Genomic DNA, 21511 nt, shown 5'->3' with positions numbered 1-21511 from the left:
GGAGTCGTAGTCATAGAACTGTACAGGATGGAAACAGACCCTCCATTCCACTCATCCATGCCTACCAGATATCCTAAATTAATCCAGTCCCATTTACTAGCCTTTGGCCCATAATTCCTCGGAACCCTTCCTATCCAGATGCCTTTTAAATGTTGTAATTGTACCAGTCTCCACCACGTCCTCTCGCAGTTCATTCCATGCTTGCATCACCCTCTGTGTGAAGAAGTTGCCCCAAAGGTCCCTTTTAAATCTTTCCCATCTCACCTTAAACCTATGCCCTCTAATTTTGAGCTCCGCTTCCCTGGGGAAAATAGCTTGGCTATTCACCCTATCTATGCCTCTCACAATTTTATAAACCTCTATATAAAGTCACCCCTCAGCCTCCAACACTGTAGGGAAAATAGCCCCAGTCTATTCAGCTTTTGCCTATAGCTCAAACCCTCCAATCCTGGCAACATCTTTGTAAATGTTTTCTGAACCCTTCCATTTTTCACAACATCCTTCCTATAGCAGGGAGACCAGAATTACACACAATATTCTAAAAGTGGCCTAACCAATCTCCGATACTGCTGCAACATGACCACCCAATTTCTGTGATAAATAGGGAGAGAGGGGGAGGCAGACCGAAGGTGGAGAGAAAAGAAGATAGGTGGAGAGGAGAGTATAGGTGCCTCTTGCTCCCCAGAGGAACTCGAACAGTTCATCCACTTCACCAACACCTTCCACCCCAACCTTCAGTTCACCTGGGCCATCTCCAGCACAAGCCTCACCTTCCTGGACCTCTCAGTCTCCATCTCAGGCAACCAGCTTGTAACTGTTGTCCATTTCAAGCCCACCGACGCCCACAGCTACCTAGAATACACCTCCTCCCACCCACCCTCCTGCAAAAATTCCATCCACTATTCCTAATTCCTCTGCCTCTGCTGCATCTGCCTCCACGATGAGGCATTCCACTCCCGCACATCCCAGATGTCCAAGTTCTTCAAGGACCGCAACTTTCCCCCCACAGTGATCGAGAACGCCCTTGACCGCGTCTCCCGCATTTCCTGCAACACATCCCTCACACCCCGCCCCCACCACAACCACCCAAAGAGGATCCCCCTCATTCTCACACACCACCCCACCAACCTCCAGATACAACGCATCATCCTCCACCGTCTACAATCCGACCCCGCCACCAAAGACATTTTTCCATCCCCACCCTTGTCTGCTTTCCAGAGAGACCACTCTCTCCGTGACTCCCTTGTTCGCTCCACACTGCCCTCCAACCCCACCACACCCAGCACCTTCCCCTGCAACCGCAGGAAGTGCTATACTTGCCCCCACACCTCCTCCCTCACCCCTATCCCTGGCCCCAAGATGACTTTCCATGTTAAGCAGAGGTTCACCTGCACATCTGCCAATGTGGTATACTGTATCCATTGTACCCGGTGTGGCTTCCTCTACATTGGGGAAACCAAGCGGAGGCTTGGGGACCGTTTTGCAGAACACCTCCGCTCGGTTTGCAATAAGCAACTGCACCTCGCAGTCATGAACCATTTCAACTCCCCCTCCCGTTCTTTAGATGACATGTCCATCATGGGCCTCCTGCATTGCCACAATGATGCCACCCAAAGGTTGCAGGAACAGCAACTCATATTCCGCTTGGGAACCCTGCAGCCCAATGGTATCAACGTGGACTTCATCAGCTTCAAAATCTCCCCTTCCCCCACCGCATCCCAAAACCAGCCCAGTTCGTCCCCTCCCCCCACTGCATCCCAAAACCAGCCCAGCCTGTCTCTGCCTCCCTAACCTGTTCTTCATCTCACCCATCCCTTCCTCCCACCCCAAGCCACACCTCCATTTCCTACCTACTAACCTCATCCCACCTCCTTGACCTGTCTGTCTTCCCTGGACTGACCTATCCCCTCCCTACCTCCCCACCTATAGTCTCCTCTCCACCTATCTTCTTTTCTCTCCATCTTCGGTCTGCCTCTCTCCCTATTTATTCCAGAACCCTCACCCCATCCCCCTCTCTGAATGGTCTAGGCCTGAAACGTCAGCTTTTGTGCTCCTGAGATGCTGCTTGGCCTGCTGTGTTCATCCAGCTTCACACTTTATTATCTTGGATTCTCCAGCATCTGCAGTTCCCATTATCACCTGATTTCTGTGCTCAGTGCACTGACCAATAAGGGCAAGCATACCAAGTACTTCCTTCACTATCCTGTCTATCTGTGACTCTACGTTCAACAAACTATGAACCTGCTCTCCAAGGTCCCCTCGTTCAGCAACACTCCCCAGAACCTTACCATTAAGTGTATAAGTCCCACCCTGATTTTCCTTTCCAAAATGCTGCACCTCACATTTATCTAAATTAAATTCTACTTGCCATTCCTCAGCCTGCTGACCCATCTGTTCAAAGGCCTGTTGTACTCTGAGATCTTCTCTTTCTCTATCCACTACATCTACAATTTTGGTGTGATCTGCAAACTTAGTAACCATATCTCCTATGATCACATCCAAATCATTTATATAAATGACAAAAAGCAGTGGATCAAGCACTAGTCCTTGTGGTGTACTGAGGGCCACAGGCCTCCAGTCTGAAAACTGGCCTGACACCACCCTCTGTCCCCTGCCCAGTTCCGTATCCAAATAGCTAGTTCTCCCTGTATTCCATGTGTTTAACCTTGCTAACCAGTCTACCAGGCAGATCCTTGTCAAACACCTTGCTGAAGCCCAAATTGGTCACGTCCACCTCTCTGCCTTCACCAATCCTCTTTGTTACTTCTTCAAGAAACTCAATTAAGTTAGTGAAACATGATTTTCCATGAAAAATGTCATGTTGACTCTCCCTAATCAGTCCTTGCCGTTGCAAATACATGTGAATCCACTGTCCCGCAGGATCCTTTCCAAGAACTTGCTGATATCTGGCTCACCAATCCATAGTTCCCTAGCATTTCTTTACCATCTTTCTTAAATAGTGGCACCACATTAGCCCACCTCCAGTCTTCCAGCACCTGATCCGTGGCTATTAATGATACAAACAATGGATATAAATGATTGACTATGTTAAATGTCTTTCTTAGCCGAGAAATATCCTCTTAGTTGCAGTAAGTAGATAAAAATTTGGAAACTGAGCTCAAGGTAAATTTTGAAAGGGTTATTTTAGGACCTCATTGTGAATAGTTCATCTGAACACTGCTGTTGATATAGCAGTTATTTCAGTTTGAATTTTTTTAAGAGTCCCTTAACTAACTTCAGAACAATAACGCAGATCTCATTTACTGGTAAGGATTCAAATTGAAGATTCAGTTAAATAGGATTTGCAGAAAGAAAGATGCTGTACTTGATTGGGTATTTTAAGCACCAGGCTGACTGTAATATCATATAGCTGTTTGACAGGATCGTGGTTGCTCTCAGATTTGTGATAGTACATTGTTATCACTTTTCTGAAATGAATTGTGTATTTTCTATTTTGCGTTTGAAACTTATCAGTTACGTTTAATTGATTCATTTTATATCTTGTGAAATATCATCTTTCAATTTCACTTTATAGAATTTTACAGCACAGAAGAATACCATTTAACTTGTTATTCCTGTTACAGTTCTTTGGCGAATCAGCTAATTAGCCCTGTTTCACTGCTGTTTTCCTCTTTGGCCTACAAATATTCCCTGTTAATTTTATATATACCATAGGATATCCTTCAGTCCAAATTGTAACAATGTGCTGGATGTAAACCTTTTCATTTCAACACTAGGAGATAGTAAGGACTGCAGATGCTAGAAGTCAAAATCATAACATATGGAGCTGGAGAAGCACAGCAGGTCAGGCAGCAGTAAAATTGATGTTTCAGGCCTGGACCCTTCTTCAGGACTGGGGAGGGGGAAGGGAGCTCAGAAATAAATGTGGGGAGTCGTTGGGGATTGTGCGAGTTGGATGCAGGTGGAGATTAGTCAGTGGGAAGGGTGGAGCAGTTAGATGAGAAAGAAGATGGACAGGTCAAGGAGGTGGGGATAAGGGGTGGGCTAGACATAGGATGACGCTGGGGGTGAGGAGATTTTGAAGCTGATGAACTCTACGTTGAGGCCATTGGGCTGTTAGCTCCCGAGGCAGGATATGAGGTGTTGCTCCTCCGGTTTACGTGTGACCTCATTTTGATAGTGGAGGAGGCCCAGGATGGACATGTCACCAGGGGAGTGCAGGATGTGTGAAATGGCTGGCAACTGGAAGGTGGTGTTAATTGAAGCGTACCAAGCGCAGATACTCTGCGACTTGTTCCCCAAGTCTGTGCTTTGTCTCCCCAGTATAGAGCAGACCACATTGGGAACAATGGATGCAATAGATCAGATTAGAATACATACAAGTGAATCTGTGCTGGATATGGAATGATTGTTTAGGTCCTTGTTCGGAGGTGAGAGGGGAGGTGTAGGGGTAGGTGTAGTTCCTCCTGAGGTTGTGGGGAAAGGTGCCGGGTGTGATGGGAAGGTTGGTGGGGAGTGTGGAGCTGACAAGGGAGTCACGGAGTGAGTGGTCCTATGGAAAGCAGTTAGTGGTAGGGAAGGAAATATCTTTTTGGTGGTGGGGTCAGATTGCAGGTGGTGAAAATGGCAGAGGATGCTGTGTTAGATTTGGAGATCGGTGGGGTGGTATTTGAGGACTGGGGGACTGCATTGTTGCTGCTGCGGGGAGAGGTTTCAAGGGCAGAAGTGCAGGAAATGCAAGAGATGCAGCTGAGGGCATTCTGAATCACAGGAGAAGGGAAATTACAGTCCTTGAAGTGGAATGGTATCTGGGATGTCCGGGAGTGGAATGCTTCATCCCAGGAGCAGATGCAGCGGAGGCTGAGGAATTGGGAGTATGGGATTGCATATTTGCAAGTGAGTGGGTGAGAGGAGGTATGGTCGAAATAGCTGTTCAAGTCAGCGGGTTTGAAATGGATGTCAGTGCTGAATTGGTTGTGATAGATGAAAACAGAGAGGTCCGGGAAAGGGAGGGAGTTTTCCGAGATGGTCCAGGTAAACTTAAGGTCAGAGCACAAGGTCTTGATAAAGTGGATGAACTATTTGACCTCCCTCATGGGAGCACAAGGCACCACCAAAATTGTCATCACTGTAGTGGAGTAGGAGGTGAAGGATGATGCCAGCATAGCTGCAGAAGAGGTACTGTTCCACATATCCTACGAAGAGGCAGGCATAGCTCGGACTCATGCAGGTGCCCATAGCCACCCCCATAATTTGTAGCAAGTGGGAGGAGTCAAAGAAAAATTGTTGAGGGTGTCGATGAGTTCTGTCAAGCAGATGAATGTGTTGGTGGAGGTGTCTGGTTGGGCTTGCAGGACAGGAAGAAACTGAGTGCTTTTAGGCCTTCCTCATGGGGGATACATGTGTAGAGAGACTGAATATCATGAGGTCAGCAGGTCTGAAAGCATCTGAGAAGAAAAAGTCAGAGTTAATGTTTTAGGTCTGGTGACCCTTCCTCAGAACTGGGAAAACGTTAGTTTATATGCACAAAATAGGGAGGGGGATATAGTGGGGAGTAAATGATAGGACAGACCCCTAAGTGAGAGAAGAGCAGTTGGATAGACAAGGGAGTTGATAATGATCTGACGAGGAGGCTATTAATGGGGACTGTTACTGACTAACAACAATCGGTAGTTTCTAAATGCAAGCTATGTGAAAACACGACCTGGTGTGTGAGGTAGGGGACTATATCATGGGAGAGTTTAGGCCCTAAAATTATTGAACTTGATATTCAGTCCAGTGGGCTGCAGGGTCCCCAAGCAGAAAATGAGGTGTTGTTCTTCCAGCTTTTGTTGAGCTTTACTGGAACACAGCAGCAAACCAGAGACACAGATGTTGGGCAGGGAACAGGGTGGTGTGTTAAAGTGGTAGACAACAGGTAACTCAGGTCTTTTTTGCAAGCAGAACATAGATGTTCTATGAAGTGGTCACCCAGTCCACGTTACGTTTCCCCAGCGTAGAAGAGACCACATTGTGAGCAGTGAATGCGGTAGACTAGATTCTGGGAAGTGCAGATGAAGTGCATCTGGAAGTATGTTTGGGCCCTTGGATTGTGGAGAGGAAGGAGGTAAATGGGCAGGTGTTGCACCTTTACCAGTTGCAAAGGGAGGTGCCGTGGGCTGTGGGAGGTGTGGAGTGTTGGGGGTAAAGGAAGAGTGGGCCAGGGTGCCCCAGAGGGAACAGTCCCTGCGGAATGCAAACAGGAGGAGAATATCTGTCTGTTAGTTGATCAAGATGACAACAGAGCAGGACACTCCAGTTGGAGCTCCACTACTTGCCAGTCCCTTTTACCTGCTTTCCCCTCTGTTTTTCTCGCCTCTTGTGGTTTTCCCTTTCTCCCCCCAACCACCCAACACCTGGAGAGTGTAGTTGCGGAGCAAGCAGCCCGAATACTGCAGTGGATGGAAGAGAGCACGGGCCAAGCCCCATGGCAGAACTGGCATGACAGTGTGTCCTTGTGCTCTGGGGCCTACAGGCATGCCTGTGAGCCCCAGAACACTGCGAGCAGTGAGCCCTGAAGCAGCACATGTGCTGCGTGCTCAGAGCTGCGCGAGCAAGAAACCCCGCAACATGCTGGGGAGCAGCATGCAAACAGAGTGTCCTGGACAGAGACCAGTGTGAGGGGACAATCTTTGCTTTAGAACTTACCTTAACCCCTTAATATTTTCCTAGTTTTTAACTTATTTTCAATTATGTAGTTAAGCAAATACTTCAATTCTTCTGCTCTATCTAGGAATTGTACCGAGGTATATGTGCCTAAGATGTCGGCATAAGAATGCAGACATTGTAAAAGTTTTTCACTGTACTCCTACTATGGAGTACACGTAATAATTAAAGGATATTGTATAAAAGGATATTGTATTGTATAGCAGCAAGCCTAGGACAGAGATGTTGGCCAAGGAACAAGGGGTGTGTTGAAGTGGCAGGCAGCTGGAACTTAGGGTCTTTTTGCAGACGAAACATAGACCAACCAGCCTGCGCTTTATTTCCTCAATGTAGAGGAAACCACATTGTGAGCAGCAAATGCAGAAGACTGGAGGAATGATGTACAGCTTCAAGTTTAATTTAGATTTCTATATCATGTGTTAAGACATGGCTTTACTTTCATTTTTGAGTTTGAGAGTTTTGATGCTGACAAGTTTCAGGTTTGCTTATATGTTCATAATGAACAGACTTGGAATAGAGCTGTGAGTTCATAGTTCAAAGTATTTTTAGAATATTTTAAAAATTAGGTTGACTAAGGTATTCAATGACAGAGGGAGACGAATAGAAATGTCAGTGAGTTAGTTCGTATCTGTGGGTGCTTGAAATGGAGACTGAAATACTAAGCTAGTAAGAAACTGGCCAGAAAACTGTTAGGAGCTGAATATTTGGAAAACCCATATGCGTGCTGTGAAAAGATGTAAAAGTCAGTAAGAAGAAAGCTCCAGAAATCAATTACAGCTGTGCCAGCTGAACAAGAAGCTTTAACACGGAAATAGAGCTGACTTTAAGTTTTGAGTGCCTATATGTTTGTTGTTATGGGTAAAAGGATTGAATATTTCTTTCTGCTATTTATAATGAACCCATTTCAAATGGTTCTTTCATGGTGCAACATAGCTTATGTTTTCTGTTTGTATAATAAACTTTCATGTTCTTTTGTTAAAAGCACATTGGCACCTTCATGAGAAACTGTTCATTCAGTTCCCCCTGCAATAGACTGAAAGCAAAACAAAATTTATGGTATATCAAGCCAGGTTTCATTTTGGGATCTAATTTGTCCAGTTTCCATCAGCTGGGTTCATAACAAAATCTGTGCTTTCTAATGGGATTATAAATTCTTGAATTTAAGCCAGATTTATAAATTTAAAAAAAGGAAGAATGTGGAGGTGCTAAGCATTAAAGTAGGAATTATTGTGAAGTTTGTTACACATTGGAATTTCAAAGTGGTTTTGACAGTTGCTAAGACTTCTGGGATTGATAGATGTCACAGTGGATTATTTAAATCTTTGACAAAGGCTAAACTGAGAGTGTTAGTGGATAACTTCCAGCTAGAAATAAAAGTAGCATCTCAAAAGGACAAAATGCTTAAAGTAATTAGCCAGCATGTAGAAGTAAAATGAGAGGAAACTTGAAAGTAATGTGTCACTGCTCAAATTAACTAACATTCACATAGAAATTTAATAAAATGTGAATTAGTCAATTAAGACAGAGAAAGATAAGAAGACACGAGAATGAAAAATCAAACTGAAATGGAAAAGGGAGAAAATTCAAAGGAGACTGGAATTAAAAATGTTTGAACGCCAAAGAGACAGGGAAATAAGACATCATGTAAGAGCAAATTACTGCCGATGTTGGAATCTGTACTGAAAAGTGCTGAAGATCGCAGAGGTGAAGAATCATCTAGTCTCGAAACATTGGCTTGCTTTCTCTCCTTGAATGCTGCCTGACCTCTGTAATCTCCAGCATTTTTCAGTACAAATAAGACATCATGACTGGCTAGAGGAAAGCTTAAAGTAAAGAAAGAATGAAGAGGTAGTAATTCAGAAGATTATTTTGTTTCTCATGAGAGATTTGATTTAATTAGAAATCTGCATTTAGTACCTATGTTTACAGAGTATGCAGTTAAAAGATCTTTCATCTAACTTTAAAGCTAGCTGTGAAGTTGAAATTGCCAAAAGATGCTTGGACCTTAATGTCACAGAGAATCCTGATGGGTACAGTAATGAATATGTACACTGGTTTGTCAGAAGAGCAATCTGCAGACAATGAAGCTGTTATGAAGATGGGTGTTGGTTAAGTTAGTTGTCTGGATGTTTGATTTGCAATGCACAGTAATGCCAACAGCATGAGTTCAATGTAATAAAATGTGAGGCTGGATGAACACAGCAGGCCAAGCAGCATCTCAGGAGCACCTGAGATGCTGCTTGGCCTGCTGTGTTCATCCAGCCTCACATTTTATTATCTTGGAATTCTCCAGCATCTGCAGTTCCCATTATCTCTGATAGCATGAGTTCAATACTGGCTTTGGTCACCATGAAGAATTCTCCTTATCAAACTCTCCCCTCACCTGTGGCATGGTGACACTCAGGTTGCACCCCCACCAGTTGTCTGTCTCTAAGAGAGAGCCACCCTCTGGGACAACAGTTACTTTACCTTACCTTATAAGGGAAATGCAGTGCCCATGAGATCTTCCCTGAACCTTATCAATTAAAATTTAGAAAAAAGAAACCTAATCAGAAATTTGTAGAATTTGCAAGAAGGAGAAAAATGCTGTTGGATCAGTGGTTTTGTTCACTGATATTGGGGAAGCAAATTGAGAAAAGAATATTAATCATGATTATTTAAGAGTATGTCAGCAATCCATAAAGCTTGTTTAGATGAGCACCACAAAGATCAAAGAACAGCAGTTGTAGAGATATCTATGATATCTCACACATACAGTAATTACAAATGCAGAATTGGTTACAAATGATGAGAAGATAATTGACTGGAATTAGGCCTGATTTGACCTCCACAGCCTTCTGCAGCAATGAGCTCCACAGATTCACCACTTTCTAGCTGCGGAAATTCCTCCTCATCTGAGTTCTAAAGAGTCATCCCTTCACACTGACGCTCTGCCTGCACATCCTAGTCTCTCTACTTGTAGAAACATTCTCTCCATGTCCACTCTATCCAGGTCTCATTATTCAAGGAAAACTGAAGGAGTAGAAAACCTTGCAAAGGAAAATGTATGAATTTTCAAGAACAGCAAAAGGGCACCAATATAACAAAGTAGAAGGACTAGAAACTAAAAGTGATATTGAGAAAGTAAGATAAGATTTGACACACCAAAGCTAATTGCTGGAATTTAAATGGGATACTGACTGCAGTGGTAAGAATACCTAAGGAACCCTCAGTAAAAAATGTATTGGGAAAAGAAATGGATTTATTTATTGTTGTCACATGTACTGAGATACAGTGAAAAGTGTTGTTTTGCATGCAATGAGGGTAGATATTACCATACAAAGTGCATCAGGGTAGCAGAACACAGTGCAGAGTACACTGCTACAGCTGCAGAGAAGATGCAGGGAGAGAGATCAGAATTAACATTCGGGAGGTCTGTTCAAAAGTTATAAAACTGTAACAGTACATCAAGTCTCTCAGGATCTGCCAACAAAGGTGAGATAGCTCAGGACAGTCAAGCAACATAGAAAAGTACAGCACATTACAGGCCCTTTGGCCCATGATGTTGTGCCGTGGACAACAACATCTTTCTTTATTATGGCTAAAAATAATCAGACCATCAGAGGTTCTGAATACGTTATGTCAAAGGAAATTGTATTTCCTAATATTTTGAATCAAGAGGAAAACCAATAAATGTATAAAGGGACATTGGAGTAAGCCTGATGATATGATTTGTCTTTCAGAGGAGCTAATGAAGAAAAGAAAATTAATTGACTGTATACATGGAGATTTTTAAGTGGCCCACTTAATGTAGAATTAGATTATAATGTAACTTGATAAATGGGGAAGTAGTTTTTGGAGGAGTGCAACAAATTCCTGTGGATGGAATTAGTTTTGTCTTAAGAATAACCTAGTTGGTTCAAAAATAGTAGCTTCACAGTGGATTTGGGAACATCTAATGAAGCAACAGAAATTGAGATGACACCCTGTACTGTGTCCTGACTATGTTGTGAGTACATATCATGAGTGATATCCCATAGAGTTAGACAAAAAGTGGAAGAGTACATACAAAGGAGAAGAAGCATGATCATTTTTTATTCTTGTACTATTTTGGGAACTTAAGTTTAAAAAGAGAAAGGTAAAGAGAGTGAGGCTGACCTGCTTAGACTTTTGCTTTAATAGAAATGAAACAGATAGAATCTGAGTTGAGAAAGATGTATCAAATGACCTACTTGGAAATTGAACCAAAGCCAATACTTGAGTATTATTATTTAAAAGACAGTATCAGTGAGGATGTAGAGACCACTAGAAATACTAGTCAATGAACATTGACCAGTAGTCCATCAAGTGGGAGTTTCACCTGGGTATCATCATGAAATTTTACAAATGGCTAATGAAATTCCAAAGACAGGCCACTTGGGTATTAGGAAACCGCAGGCTAAAACACTAAAATGTTTTGTATAACTTTGTAGTTAAATTTACCAGACATGCCATGCATGTCGAGTAATCAGGAAACCCCAACCACAAATTAAATCTGTGCTCTTATTTCCAATACTTGCTGTTGAAGAACATTTAATGATGTCCTAATAGGTTGTGTAGTACCCTTACCTAAAACAAGAAGAGGGGATTGGTATCTTTATACAACCATGGATGTTTTGATGAGAATTCTTGTGGCAGTGTCTTTGGGGAAAATTATGATAGAACAGAAGCACAAAGTCAGTTCAATCTTTTAAGATAACACAGTATGAAGCTGAATGAAAACAGCAGACCAAGCAGCATCGAGGGAGGGTCGGAGGCCTTGAGGTGGTGTCCAGGAAGAGGGGTGCATTGGAGGCAGGAGAAAGGGTCCCACGCACCCCCTCCTCCTGGACACCGCCCCAAGGCCTCCAACCCTTCCTCGACCTCTTCATCTCTAATTGTGGTCGAGACATCGATCGCCTCAAACTCTCCAGCCCTCTCACCCACTCCAACCTCTCCCCCGCAGACTGTGCAGCCCTCCGCTCCAATCCCAACCTCACCATAAAACCCGCAGACAAGGGAGGCGCAGTTGTAGAATGGCGCACTACCTCTACATCGCTGAGGCCAGGCGCTAACTCTCCAATACCACCTCCTACCACCCCCTGGATCATGACCCCACCCCCGAGCACCAAAACATCCACAACCTCATGTGACCTCCCACCCACAGCCTCCAACCTCATCATTCCCCAACCCCATGTCACCTGCTTCTATTATCTCCTTCCCAAAATCCACAAACCTGACTGCCCTGGTTGACCCATTGTCTCCAACGCCTCCTGCCCCACCAAATCTATCTCCACCTATCTGGACTCCATTTTCTCCCCCTTGGTTCCGGAACTCCCTACCTACATCTGTGACACCACCCATGCTCTCCGCCTCCTCCAGAACTTCCAATTCCCCGGTCCCCAACACCTCGTTGTTACTATGGACATCCAGTCCCTATACACCTGCATTCCCCATGTAGATGGCCTAAAGGCCCTCTGCTTCTTCCTGTCCCGTAGGCCCGACCAGTCCCCCTCCACTGACACCCTCATCTGCTTATCCGAACTCATCCTCGCCCTCAACAACTTCTCCTTTAATTCCTTCCACTTCCTACAGACAAAAGAGGGTGGCCATGGGTAATCGCATGGGCCCAAGCTTTTCCTGCCTCTATATGTAGGGTACGTGGAACAATCCCTCTTCCAAAGCTACACTGGCCTTATCCCCCATCTCTTTCTCCATTACATTGATGACTGTTTCAGCACCGCCTCGTGTTCCCATGAGGAGCTTGAATAGTTCATCCACTTCACCAACACCATCCACCCCAACCTTATGTTCACCTGGACTATCTCTAACACCTCCCTCACCTTCCTGGACCTCTCTGTCTCCATCTCTGGCATCCACCTGGAAACCGTTGTCCATTTTAAGCCTACTGACTCCCACATCTACCTAGAATATTCCTCCTCTCACCCACGTTCCTGTAAAAAGGCCATCACCTATTCCCAACTCCTTCGCCTCCGCCGCATCTGTTCCTGAGATGAGGCATTCCACTCCCGAACGTCCCAGATGTCCTCTTTTTTTCAAGAACCGCAACTTCCCCTCCACAGTGATCAAAAATGCCCTCGACTGTGTCTCCCGCATTTTCTGCAACTCATCCCTCACACCCCGTATCCGCAATAATAACCAAAACAGAATCCCCCTTGTCCTCACGTACCACCTCACCAACCTCCAAATCCAACGCATCATCCTCTGGCATTTCTACCATCTGCAATCAGACCCCACTACCAAAGACATTTTTCCCTCCCCACCCTTATGTGCTTTCTGGAGTGACTCCCTTGTCCGCTCCACACTCCCCTCCAGCCCCAGGCACTTTCCCCTGCAATCGAAGCAAGTGCTACACCCGCCCCTATATCTCCCCCCTCATCCCCATCTCCAGCCCTAAGAAGACTTTCCACATCAAACAGATGTTCACCCCATCTGTTAATGTGATATACTGTATCCGCGGTTCCCGTTGTGGACTCCTCTACATTGGGGAAACCACGTGGAGGCTTGGGGACCGCTTTGTGGAACACCTACGCTCAGTTCACAACAAACAACTACACCTCCCAGTCGTGAACCATTTCAACTCCACCACCTCTTCTCGTGTCCATGATCATCCTGGGCCTCCTGCATTGCCACGATGATGCCACCCGAAAGATGCAGGAATAGCATTTCATGTTTGGCTTGGGAACCCTGCAGCCCAAGGGTATTAATGTGGACTTCACAGGCTTCAAAATCTCCCCTCCCCTGACCACATCCCAAAACCAGCCCAGCTAGCCCCCGCCTCCCTAACTGTTCCTCCCACCTCAAGCCCCACTCCTATCTCCTACCCACTAACCTCATCCTGCCTCCTTGACCTGCCTGTCCTCCCTGGACCAACCTATCCCCCCGCCCTAACTCCCCACCTATGTTCACCTTCACTGGTTCTAACCCCACCTCTTTGTCCTGTCTGTCTCCTCTGACCCTATCTTCTCCTTTTATCCATCTTCTGTCTGCCTCCCCCGTCTCCCTATTTATTTCAGAATCCCCTTCCCCTCTCCCATTTCTGAAGAAGGGTCTCGACCCGAAATGTCAAACTTTCCTGCCTCTCTGATGCTGCTTGGCCTGCTGTATTCGTTCAGCTTCATACCATGTTATCTCAGCTTCTCCAGCATTGGCAGTTCCTATTATCTCTATATCAATCTTTTCAGATATGGATAACCCAAAGAAATGTAATCAGCTCAAGCTTCAAATTTTATGTCACAAATATTCAAAGAAATAATGAATAGTCTTGGAGTGAAACAATTTGTGTCTTTAGCTTTTCATTGACAATCATAAGGAATATATGAAAGATGGCATCAAATTTACAGACCTCAATTAGAGCATATTGTCAAGAATGTTTGAAGGATGAGGACAAAGGAATTCATAAGAGGACCCATTAAATTAATTAAACCAGAAGTGAGACTGTGTTACTTACATATGCATCAAGTTTCAAGAAAAGCTAATCAAAATGTACGAGTTTGCCAAAACGTTAAAGAATGCTCAACAAATAATGAAAACTGGAGCAATCAAAAAGGCCAAAGCTAGAGACAAAGTTTCAGTCCTGTTAGTTGTCTCTAGGGAGCCATTAAAAGCTAAGCAAGTTAATTAAAAAATTAATTGTTAAAAATTCACTTGGTCTTAGCAATTTAAGCAGGAACTCAATAATGTGGGTTTTCTGGTGCGTATTCCTAATGGGAGGAAAAGAACAGCATGTGTCATATTAATATACTAAAATAATGTTATGATAAGGAGGATACAGAACAAAAGTGTATTTACAGTGTTGAACAAATTTGAGAGTGAAATAAAAATATCAGAGCAATTTCAAAATTACTCAGATATTAATCATTCTAAAGGTAACCACCCAATAATCAAATTGGGTAATATGAATAATACAAGAGATGTTTTTAAAAAAATTAGATGGAATAATATACTCTCTCCCAGAAAATTATTGAGGCAACCTATCGTAGCTATTAGAGGCTCATAGGTCAGGGAAAATTCCTTTGGTAAAATACGATGTTGATATAGTTGATGCGTCACTAAGAAAGTAATATTCTTACCTACTAGTACTCACAAGAAGATAGCCCAAGTGATAGGAGAGTTCAGGATCATGGTGGAAGTGACGTCGTTGAACCAAGTTGTGATAATTGGAGCTCAGCTATCGTGATGCTGCTGAAATCAGACAGAATTTTACAAAATCAGTGCAGTAACAAGGAAGATTTAACCCAATTCCATGATTGTAGGACTGCTAAAGAAAGGATTGAATAAGCACGGTACATTACAAATATTGACTTTTTAAAGGGATATTGGTAAGTTGAAATCATGACATTGAGAATAAAAATACACCAGCAGCTTTTTTATATTAACCAAGATCATTGAAGTATTGTGTTGTATATATACGAAACTTTGGTTTTGTTCAGGCAAACACAAATCTTTGCAACACTTCATCAAATTGTTTGATTGGTTATAAAGAGCCAATTTAGTCATAAACTTGGCTAAAAGTAAATTTGCCAAAGTAAAAGTAATTTATTTAAGGTACACTGTGAAACATGACCAAATAGCACCTCCAGAAGCAAAAATAAGGACTATCTTAAGAGTTTTCCATGCCTAAAAAATAACAAGAAATTTTGTGGTATGAGTGCATTTTATCAGAAGTTTGTTCTAAATTTCAACACACTTGTCGCTCCTCTGTAAAGTTTGTTTACAAAAGAGAATTTGAATAGACAAATAATGTCTGAGTGCCTTTGACAGCTTGAAAGGTGTACTGAATACTGTACCTCCTTGCTGCTTTTTTCAAATTATTGAATCAAGTTAATCAAGCATCATCCTCCCTGAATTCATGACTATCCCTGATAAATTTGGACCTTTCCAAGTTACACTTTAATCTGGCCCTCAGAATTGATTCCATTAATTTGCCCACGACTGAGGTTAGACCAACTCGCTTGTGACCATTGACCTATCCCTCGCCATCTGATCAAACAATAGCAATCCGATCCTCACCAATGAAGATTGAAAAAATGATGTTGAGATCTGCTATTTTGCTCCGGCTTCTTTTATTGGACTGGGGTACATTACAGCTGCCTGTAGCTATTTATCCACTTTCAAGGATCCTAACCCCATTAGTAATGCCCCTCTTCCTAAGTTTGTCACTTCTAATAATTCACATTTCTTCTCTTTAACTGCAATATTCCTGCCATCCCCACCTTTTGTGAAGAAAATGTGAAGTGTTCATTAAGAGCCATACGGACATCTTCTGCTTCCACATTGATGGTATCTTTCTGGTCTTTTATGAGTCCTACTCTTTCCTTAATTATCCTCTTACTCCTAATGTGTTGATAAAACATCTGTGGGTTCACATTGATTTTGCCTGCTGATATTCTTTGTACTCTCTGCTTTCCCAATTGCCTTTTTGATTACATTCTCCACTTTATATACTCTTGATTTTTCTGAGTATTGAGTCCTTGATATTAGACATTAGCTTTCCTTTTCTGCTTATCTTACCCTCTAAGCTCCTTGACATCAAGGGTACTCTAGATTTGGCCATTCAGTCTTTACCGTTGTGGAAAGACTCTTCCTTTTGAATCCTTGAATCTCCCCTTTGAGTGTTTCCCATTTATCTTCATTTAACTGTTTCCAGTACATTTCTACTAAAACAATCTTCTGCTTAGTACAATTGGCCATGCTTTAATTTAGAATTCTGACTGATGTCCTGTCTGTCCATTTACACAATTAAGTTTAAAAGACTGAATTATGATTGCTACCACTAAAATATCCTGCCACTGACACCTGGCCAGCTTCATTTCCTAAAATTAAGAACAGAGTTGCACCCACACTTGTTGCACTTGGTATGTATTGGTCATAAGCAAACTCTGTAAGCACCTCAAGAATTCTGTTTCCTCTCAATTCCTTTCATACTAAAACTCCCCCAGTTAATACTGAGGTGGTTTAAATTCCTTCGTATTACTATTCTTTTGTCTTGCACTTCTCAGACATTTGCTTATGTACTTGCCCTCCTATCTCCGTCTAACTGTTTGGGGGCCTGTAGTACACTCCCAGCAATGAGATTAACCCCCTTTTTTTGTTCCTTACCTCAATTCATATGACTTCATTTGATGATTCTTTTAATATACTATCCTTTCTCAAAACTGTAATTGTTTCTTACACCAAAATGATCAGCCCCCACCCCTTTTTACGCCCTTTTTATCTGAAAACCCTGCAACCAGGAATGTTGCACTGCCATTCCTGTCTATCCTTAAGCCATCTTTATGATAAGTGATATCATACTGCCACATTTCTATTTGTATTGTAAGCTGCCTCCTGATCAATTTAAATTATAAAAATTGGACTACAATAGAGGAACGTTATAGAACTAACAGGGATAGCTGTGGATCAGATTGAAAATAGGAGCTGTGACTAAATGTGCTTGTTTATGAGAAGCTCATAAGTGACAGCCATCAAATAAACATACTAACAAGATTCCTGTGATGAAAAACTTTGTACCATGAACACTCATTAATCCTCTATTAGTACTAATAAAGCTCAATGTTAGCAGGATCTTTGTTTTGATTTCTCCAAATGCATCAGATGATTATTCAGTTACAGACCTTTCAAAATCAAAGCTGCAAATTTCAGAATCACTTTAAGTACAATTGCACTTGAGCATTGTTGCCAGCTTGTTCCTACTTAATACAGCTTCAGCAGATTACTGGAATATCAATTCTGCCAGATTACAGAAGATTGCTCAGGGTTACTCAATGCTTTCCGAAGTTATTGCTTAGGAAAGAGTTTGGAGAGTAACATTGAATTGATTGATGGAAGGTGTTCAGTAGTAGACCATCAAATTTACTAATGGAATTCACTCTTCCTTAATAGAAGCTGGCATGCCTAGTTCCCTTCTATGGGCTGTGGATGTACATGGGAGAGTTTGTAGCCTCTCTACAGCTGGACAGTGCTGGGAGTTGTGCAAAGATGAAAGCTTACAATTTAAGAGACTGGCAGCTGTTAAGCAGTGCTGCTGGGGAATTGCTTGCGACCATCAGATCTATGTCTATGTCCATTCAAGTGAAGTCCCAATCCATTTCCAAGAAGAGACCTATGAAAATCAGGTATGGAAACAAAATTATCCAGCTTTTTTTTTGTTCATGCTGGTAACTTTCTGTTGTTATTTGTTTTATCTTTTCATGATACAGGGCCTATGATTTGTCTTCTGAATGTTCTCAGTGCTACTTGTTGCCTGACATGAAGGCAAATGCACAACATTGTACCAAGGCACACATTTATATGATATTTCTGAAATGTCACAAACTTCTTCAAATGTAATAACTTGTTTTGAAGTACATTCATAGTTGTAATATAGTTGTTTTTTCTCACACAGCAAGATCCCATAACAACAGTGAGATGAAAGATTAGTTCATCAGTTTTATATTTGATAATGTCACTGGTAGATGGAAAATTGGTCAGGGCCTTGTTGAGTTCATTTATATTTCTACTCTCACTTTAAAAACCAAATCTGATATTTCGCAGTGCTATTGACTGTGAGAGTTCTGGTCATTTGGAGTTGACTGTTGTCTAACAATATAAGAGTGCCTTCACATTTAAATACCAATTGAGACCAAATTCAATTTGTGCCCTGTGAACAGAATAAATTCCTTATTTAGCTACTTGTAGCCAATAACTACCAATAGCCACAGAAATAAATATGATCGGGCGGCACAGCGCAAAGTGGCTGGCACTGTTGCCTCACAGAACCAGGGACCTGGGTTCAGTTCCACCCTCGGGCGACTGTCTGTGGAGTTTGCACATTCTCCCCATGCCTGCGTGAGTTTCCTCCGGGTGTTCCGGTTTCCTCCCACAGTCCAAAGGTGTGCAGGCTTGGTCAATTGGCCATGCTAAATTGCCCGTAGTGTTCAGGGATGTGTAGATTAAGTGGGTTATCGGGGGATAGGCCTGAGTGGGATATTCTGAGGGTCGGTGTGGACTTGTTGGGCCAAAGGGCCTGTTCCATCACTGTAGGGATTCTATGATCTATGATCTAAGCAAGGAGGCAAAATATAATTTGAATAGAGTAGTGATTTATTGTGTTCTACAAAAAACAGTACAGTGAAAATTCTAATAAGTTATCTGTGGCTGTGCTGTGTTACAATTAAGGTAAAATTTCATTACTAGACTTGCTAAAAGTGTGTAGCTTCTGTGTGTATTATGTCTGTGAGATATGTTTTGTTTATCCCAATGTAGCGATGGAATCCTGTGAATGGTTTCAGTGACCGCCTTCTGCCCAGTGACCGCTGGCAGTGGAGTGATGTTACAGGTTTGATCCATCAACCATTAGATGAGTTTAAACTTGCTTCACCGCACTGGGAGTGGGAATCTGACTGGTACGTAGATGAAAATATTGGAGGAGAGCCAACAGAAAAAGGGGTAAGAAAGTACAACTGTTGTGTTAATGATAAACGTGAGTGAACGGTATTCCAAGCAAGTAGACAGCTGTGTGTTGAGGTTGCCTCAACCCTTTTTTGATTTTCCATCTTTCCCAACCAAAATTTTACGAAACAAGGTTACAGAGGTTTAAGATCTGTTCTGGAAGGAAAATACAAGTTTTTTTTTCATGAATTGGTTTAGAATTTATAGAAAGTAAAAGATAGTTCCAGTTAATAATCTAGAGATCAGATAGGCAAAATAGTTTCTTGCTACACTGTAATTCTGTGTGATTTTATGTGCTGCTACCTGGTTCACCTTTGGATTGTTTGTTTGATTAATACTTTGTATCTTTTTGTATGAGCTTCAGCATTTGTTTATTTTCTTCACTCCCTGGGAGCACTGGACTAGTGACATCTCAACTGTACTACCTTACAATGGCTTAACCTTGTATCATGAAAGTCATTGAAAAATGTTGGGAATTAGCTCTTAAGAAAATTCAGTTACGTTTCTCTGCTTAGCGTATTGTCTTTGGATACAGCCTGTCACATTGTCAAAGTAGTTAAACATCTTTTCTGTAGTTTTCTGTTGCAATGAAAAAGTGCTAGAACATCTCTGTGGTCTTTGCGGCTTCAGCTAGGAAAGCAGTTTACGTGAACAGGGAGGCATTTGTCAGACCCTTCAGTGCTATCAGGTTCTTTGGTTGAAGAATATTCTGATCTGTGATTGCCTTATCTATTCGTTTTGTTATACAGTCTATGGGATTATTCATTTCAGTGTAGGTTTCTGTGCTTGTCTGTTGTACTGGAGATGGAGGGTGGTGGTGAAGGACTGTTTTTCAGATTGGAGACGTGTAACCATTGTTGTTCCATAGGGATTGGTGCAGGTATACTGATGTTTGTCATTTACGTAAACAATTCAGATGATAATTTAGAAAACAGGATTTGTAGGTTTGTGGATGACACCAAAATTGGTGGTATAGTGGACAGTGAAGAAGATTAACTAAGATTACAAAGGGATCTTGATCAATTGGGCCAATTAGCCGAGGTGTGATAGATGGAGTTTAATTTGGATAAATGCGAGGTGTTTGGTTAAACAAACAAGGGCAGGACTTATGCAGCTAACGATAGGGCCCTGGGGAGTGTTGTCAAACAGAGAGATTTAGATATTCAGGTACATATTTCTTTGAAAGTTTTTATCATGGGTAGATGAGGTGGTAAAGAAGGCGTTTGACGTGTTTGCCTTCATTACTTAAACCACTGAGTATAGGAGTTGGAAAGTTATTTTGCGGTTATACAGGACATTGGTGAGACCACTTTTGGAGTACTCAGTATAGTTCTGGTAGCCCTGCTAGAGGAAGGATATTATCAAAATGGAGAGGAGGCCAAAAAGATTTACAAGGATATAACCAGGATTGGAGGGTTTCAGTTATAAGGTGATGCCGGATAGGCTGGGACTTTTTTCACCGGAGTGTAGGAGTTTGAGGGGTGACCTTTTAGAGGCTTATAATATCATGAGGGGTATAGATAAGGTGAAAGCAAAAGTCTTTTCCATAAGGTAGGGGAGTTCAAAACTAAAGGGCATATTTTTAAGGTGAGACAAGAAAGATTTAAAAGGGACCCGAGGGCAACGTTTTCACAGAGGGTGGTTCATTTCATTAGAGAGAAGGTTTTCGTTAGAGAGAAGAAGGTTGAGAGGTGACTTAATTGAGACACGTAAGATAATCAGAGGGTTAGATAGGGTGGATAGGGAGAGCCTTTTTCCTAGGATGGTGACGGCGAGCACGAGGGGGCATAGCTTTAAATTGAGGGGTGAAAGATATAGGACAGATGTCAGAGGTAGTTTCTTTACTCAGAGAGTAGTAAGGGAATGGAACGCTTTGCCTGCAACGGTAGTAGATTCGCCAACTTTAAGTACATTTAAGTCATCATTGGACAAGCATATGGACGTTAATGGAATAGTGTAGGTTAGATGGGCTTCAGATTGCTAAGATAGGTCGGCGCAATATCAAGGGCTGAAGGGCCTGTACTGTGCTGTTATGTTCTATATGCGGAATGAACTGCCAAAGGAAGTAGTAGATGCTGATACAGTTACAACATTTAAAAGACATCTGGACAGGTACTTGAACAGGAATGGTTTAGAGGGAAAAGAGGCAAACGCATGCAAATAAGACTAGTTTAGTTTGTGAAATTTGATCAGCATGGACGAGTTGGTCCGAAGGATCAGTTTCCGTGCTCTATGAAACTACTGGAACATCCATGCTGACTTCCTGCAGGCGAGTGCAAAAAGCCTTATTATTGGACTGGTTGGCCTCACACTGCTCCTCATTCTGCATTTTGTGTGCCTTGGCATCACCATCTTCCAGGTCTTCTTCATCATTAACATAACCTTTAGAACATTT

The 21511-nt window shown here is 42.5% G+C and overlaps 1 protein-coding gene across 2 annotated transcripts in view; it reads left to right on the top strand.

The window, feature by feature from the left end:
• The window catches only part of tecpr1a (tectonin beta-propeller repeat containing 1a), a 92461-nt gene that overhangs the window by 3669 nt on the left and 67281 nt on the right, over positions 1 to 21511 (top strand). For both annotated transcript variants that reach the window (XM_048551604.2, XM_048551603.2), the window contains exons 3-4: positions 17569 to 17801; positions 18931 to 19113. In XM_048551604.2, coding sequence (XP_048407561.1) covers positions 17577 to 17801; positions 18931 to 19113 — 408 coding nt within the window. In that variant the 5' untranslated portion in view covers positions 17569 to 17576. The remainder of the gene's footprint in view (positions 1 to 17568; positions 17802 to 18930; positions 19114 to 21511) is intronic.

This window comes from Stegostoma tigrinum, chromosome 23 (genome assembly GCF_030684315.1).
Source record: "Stegostoma tigrinum isolate sSteTig4 chromosome 23, sSteTig4.hap1, whole genome shotgun sequence".
Classification (NCBI taxonomy): domain Eukaryota; kingdom Metazoa; phylum Chordata; class Chondrichthyes; order Orectolobiformes; family Stegostomatidae; genus Stegostoma; species Stegostoma tigrinum.
The sequence above is the reverse complement of the archived record's forward strand: the minus strand, read 5'-3'. Positions and strand labels throughout refer to the sequence as shown.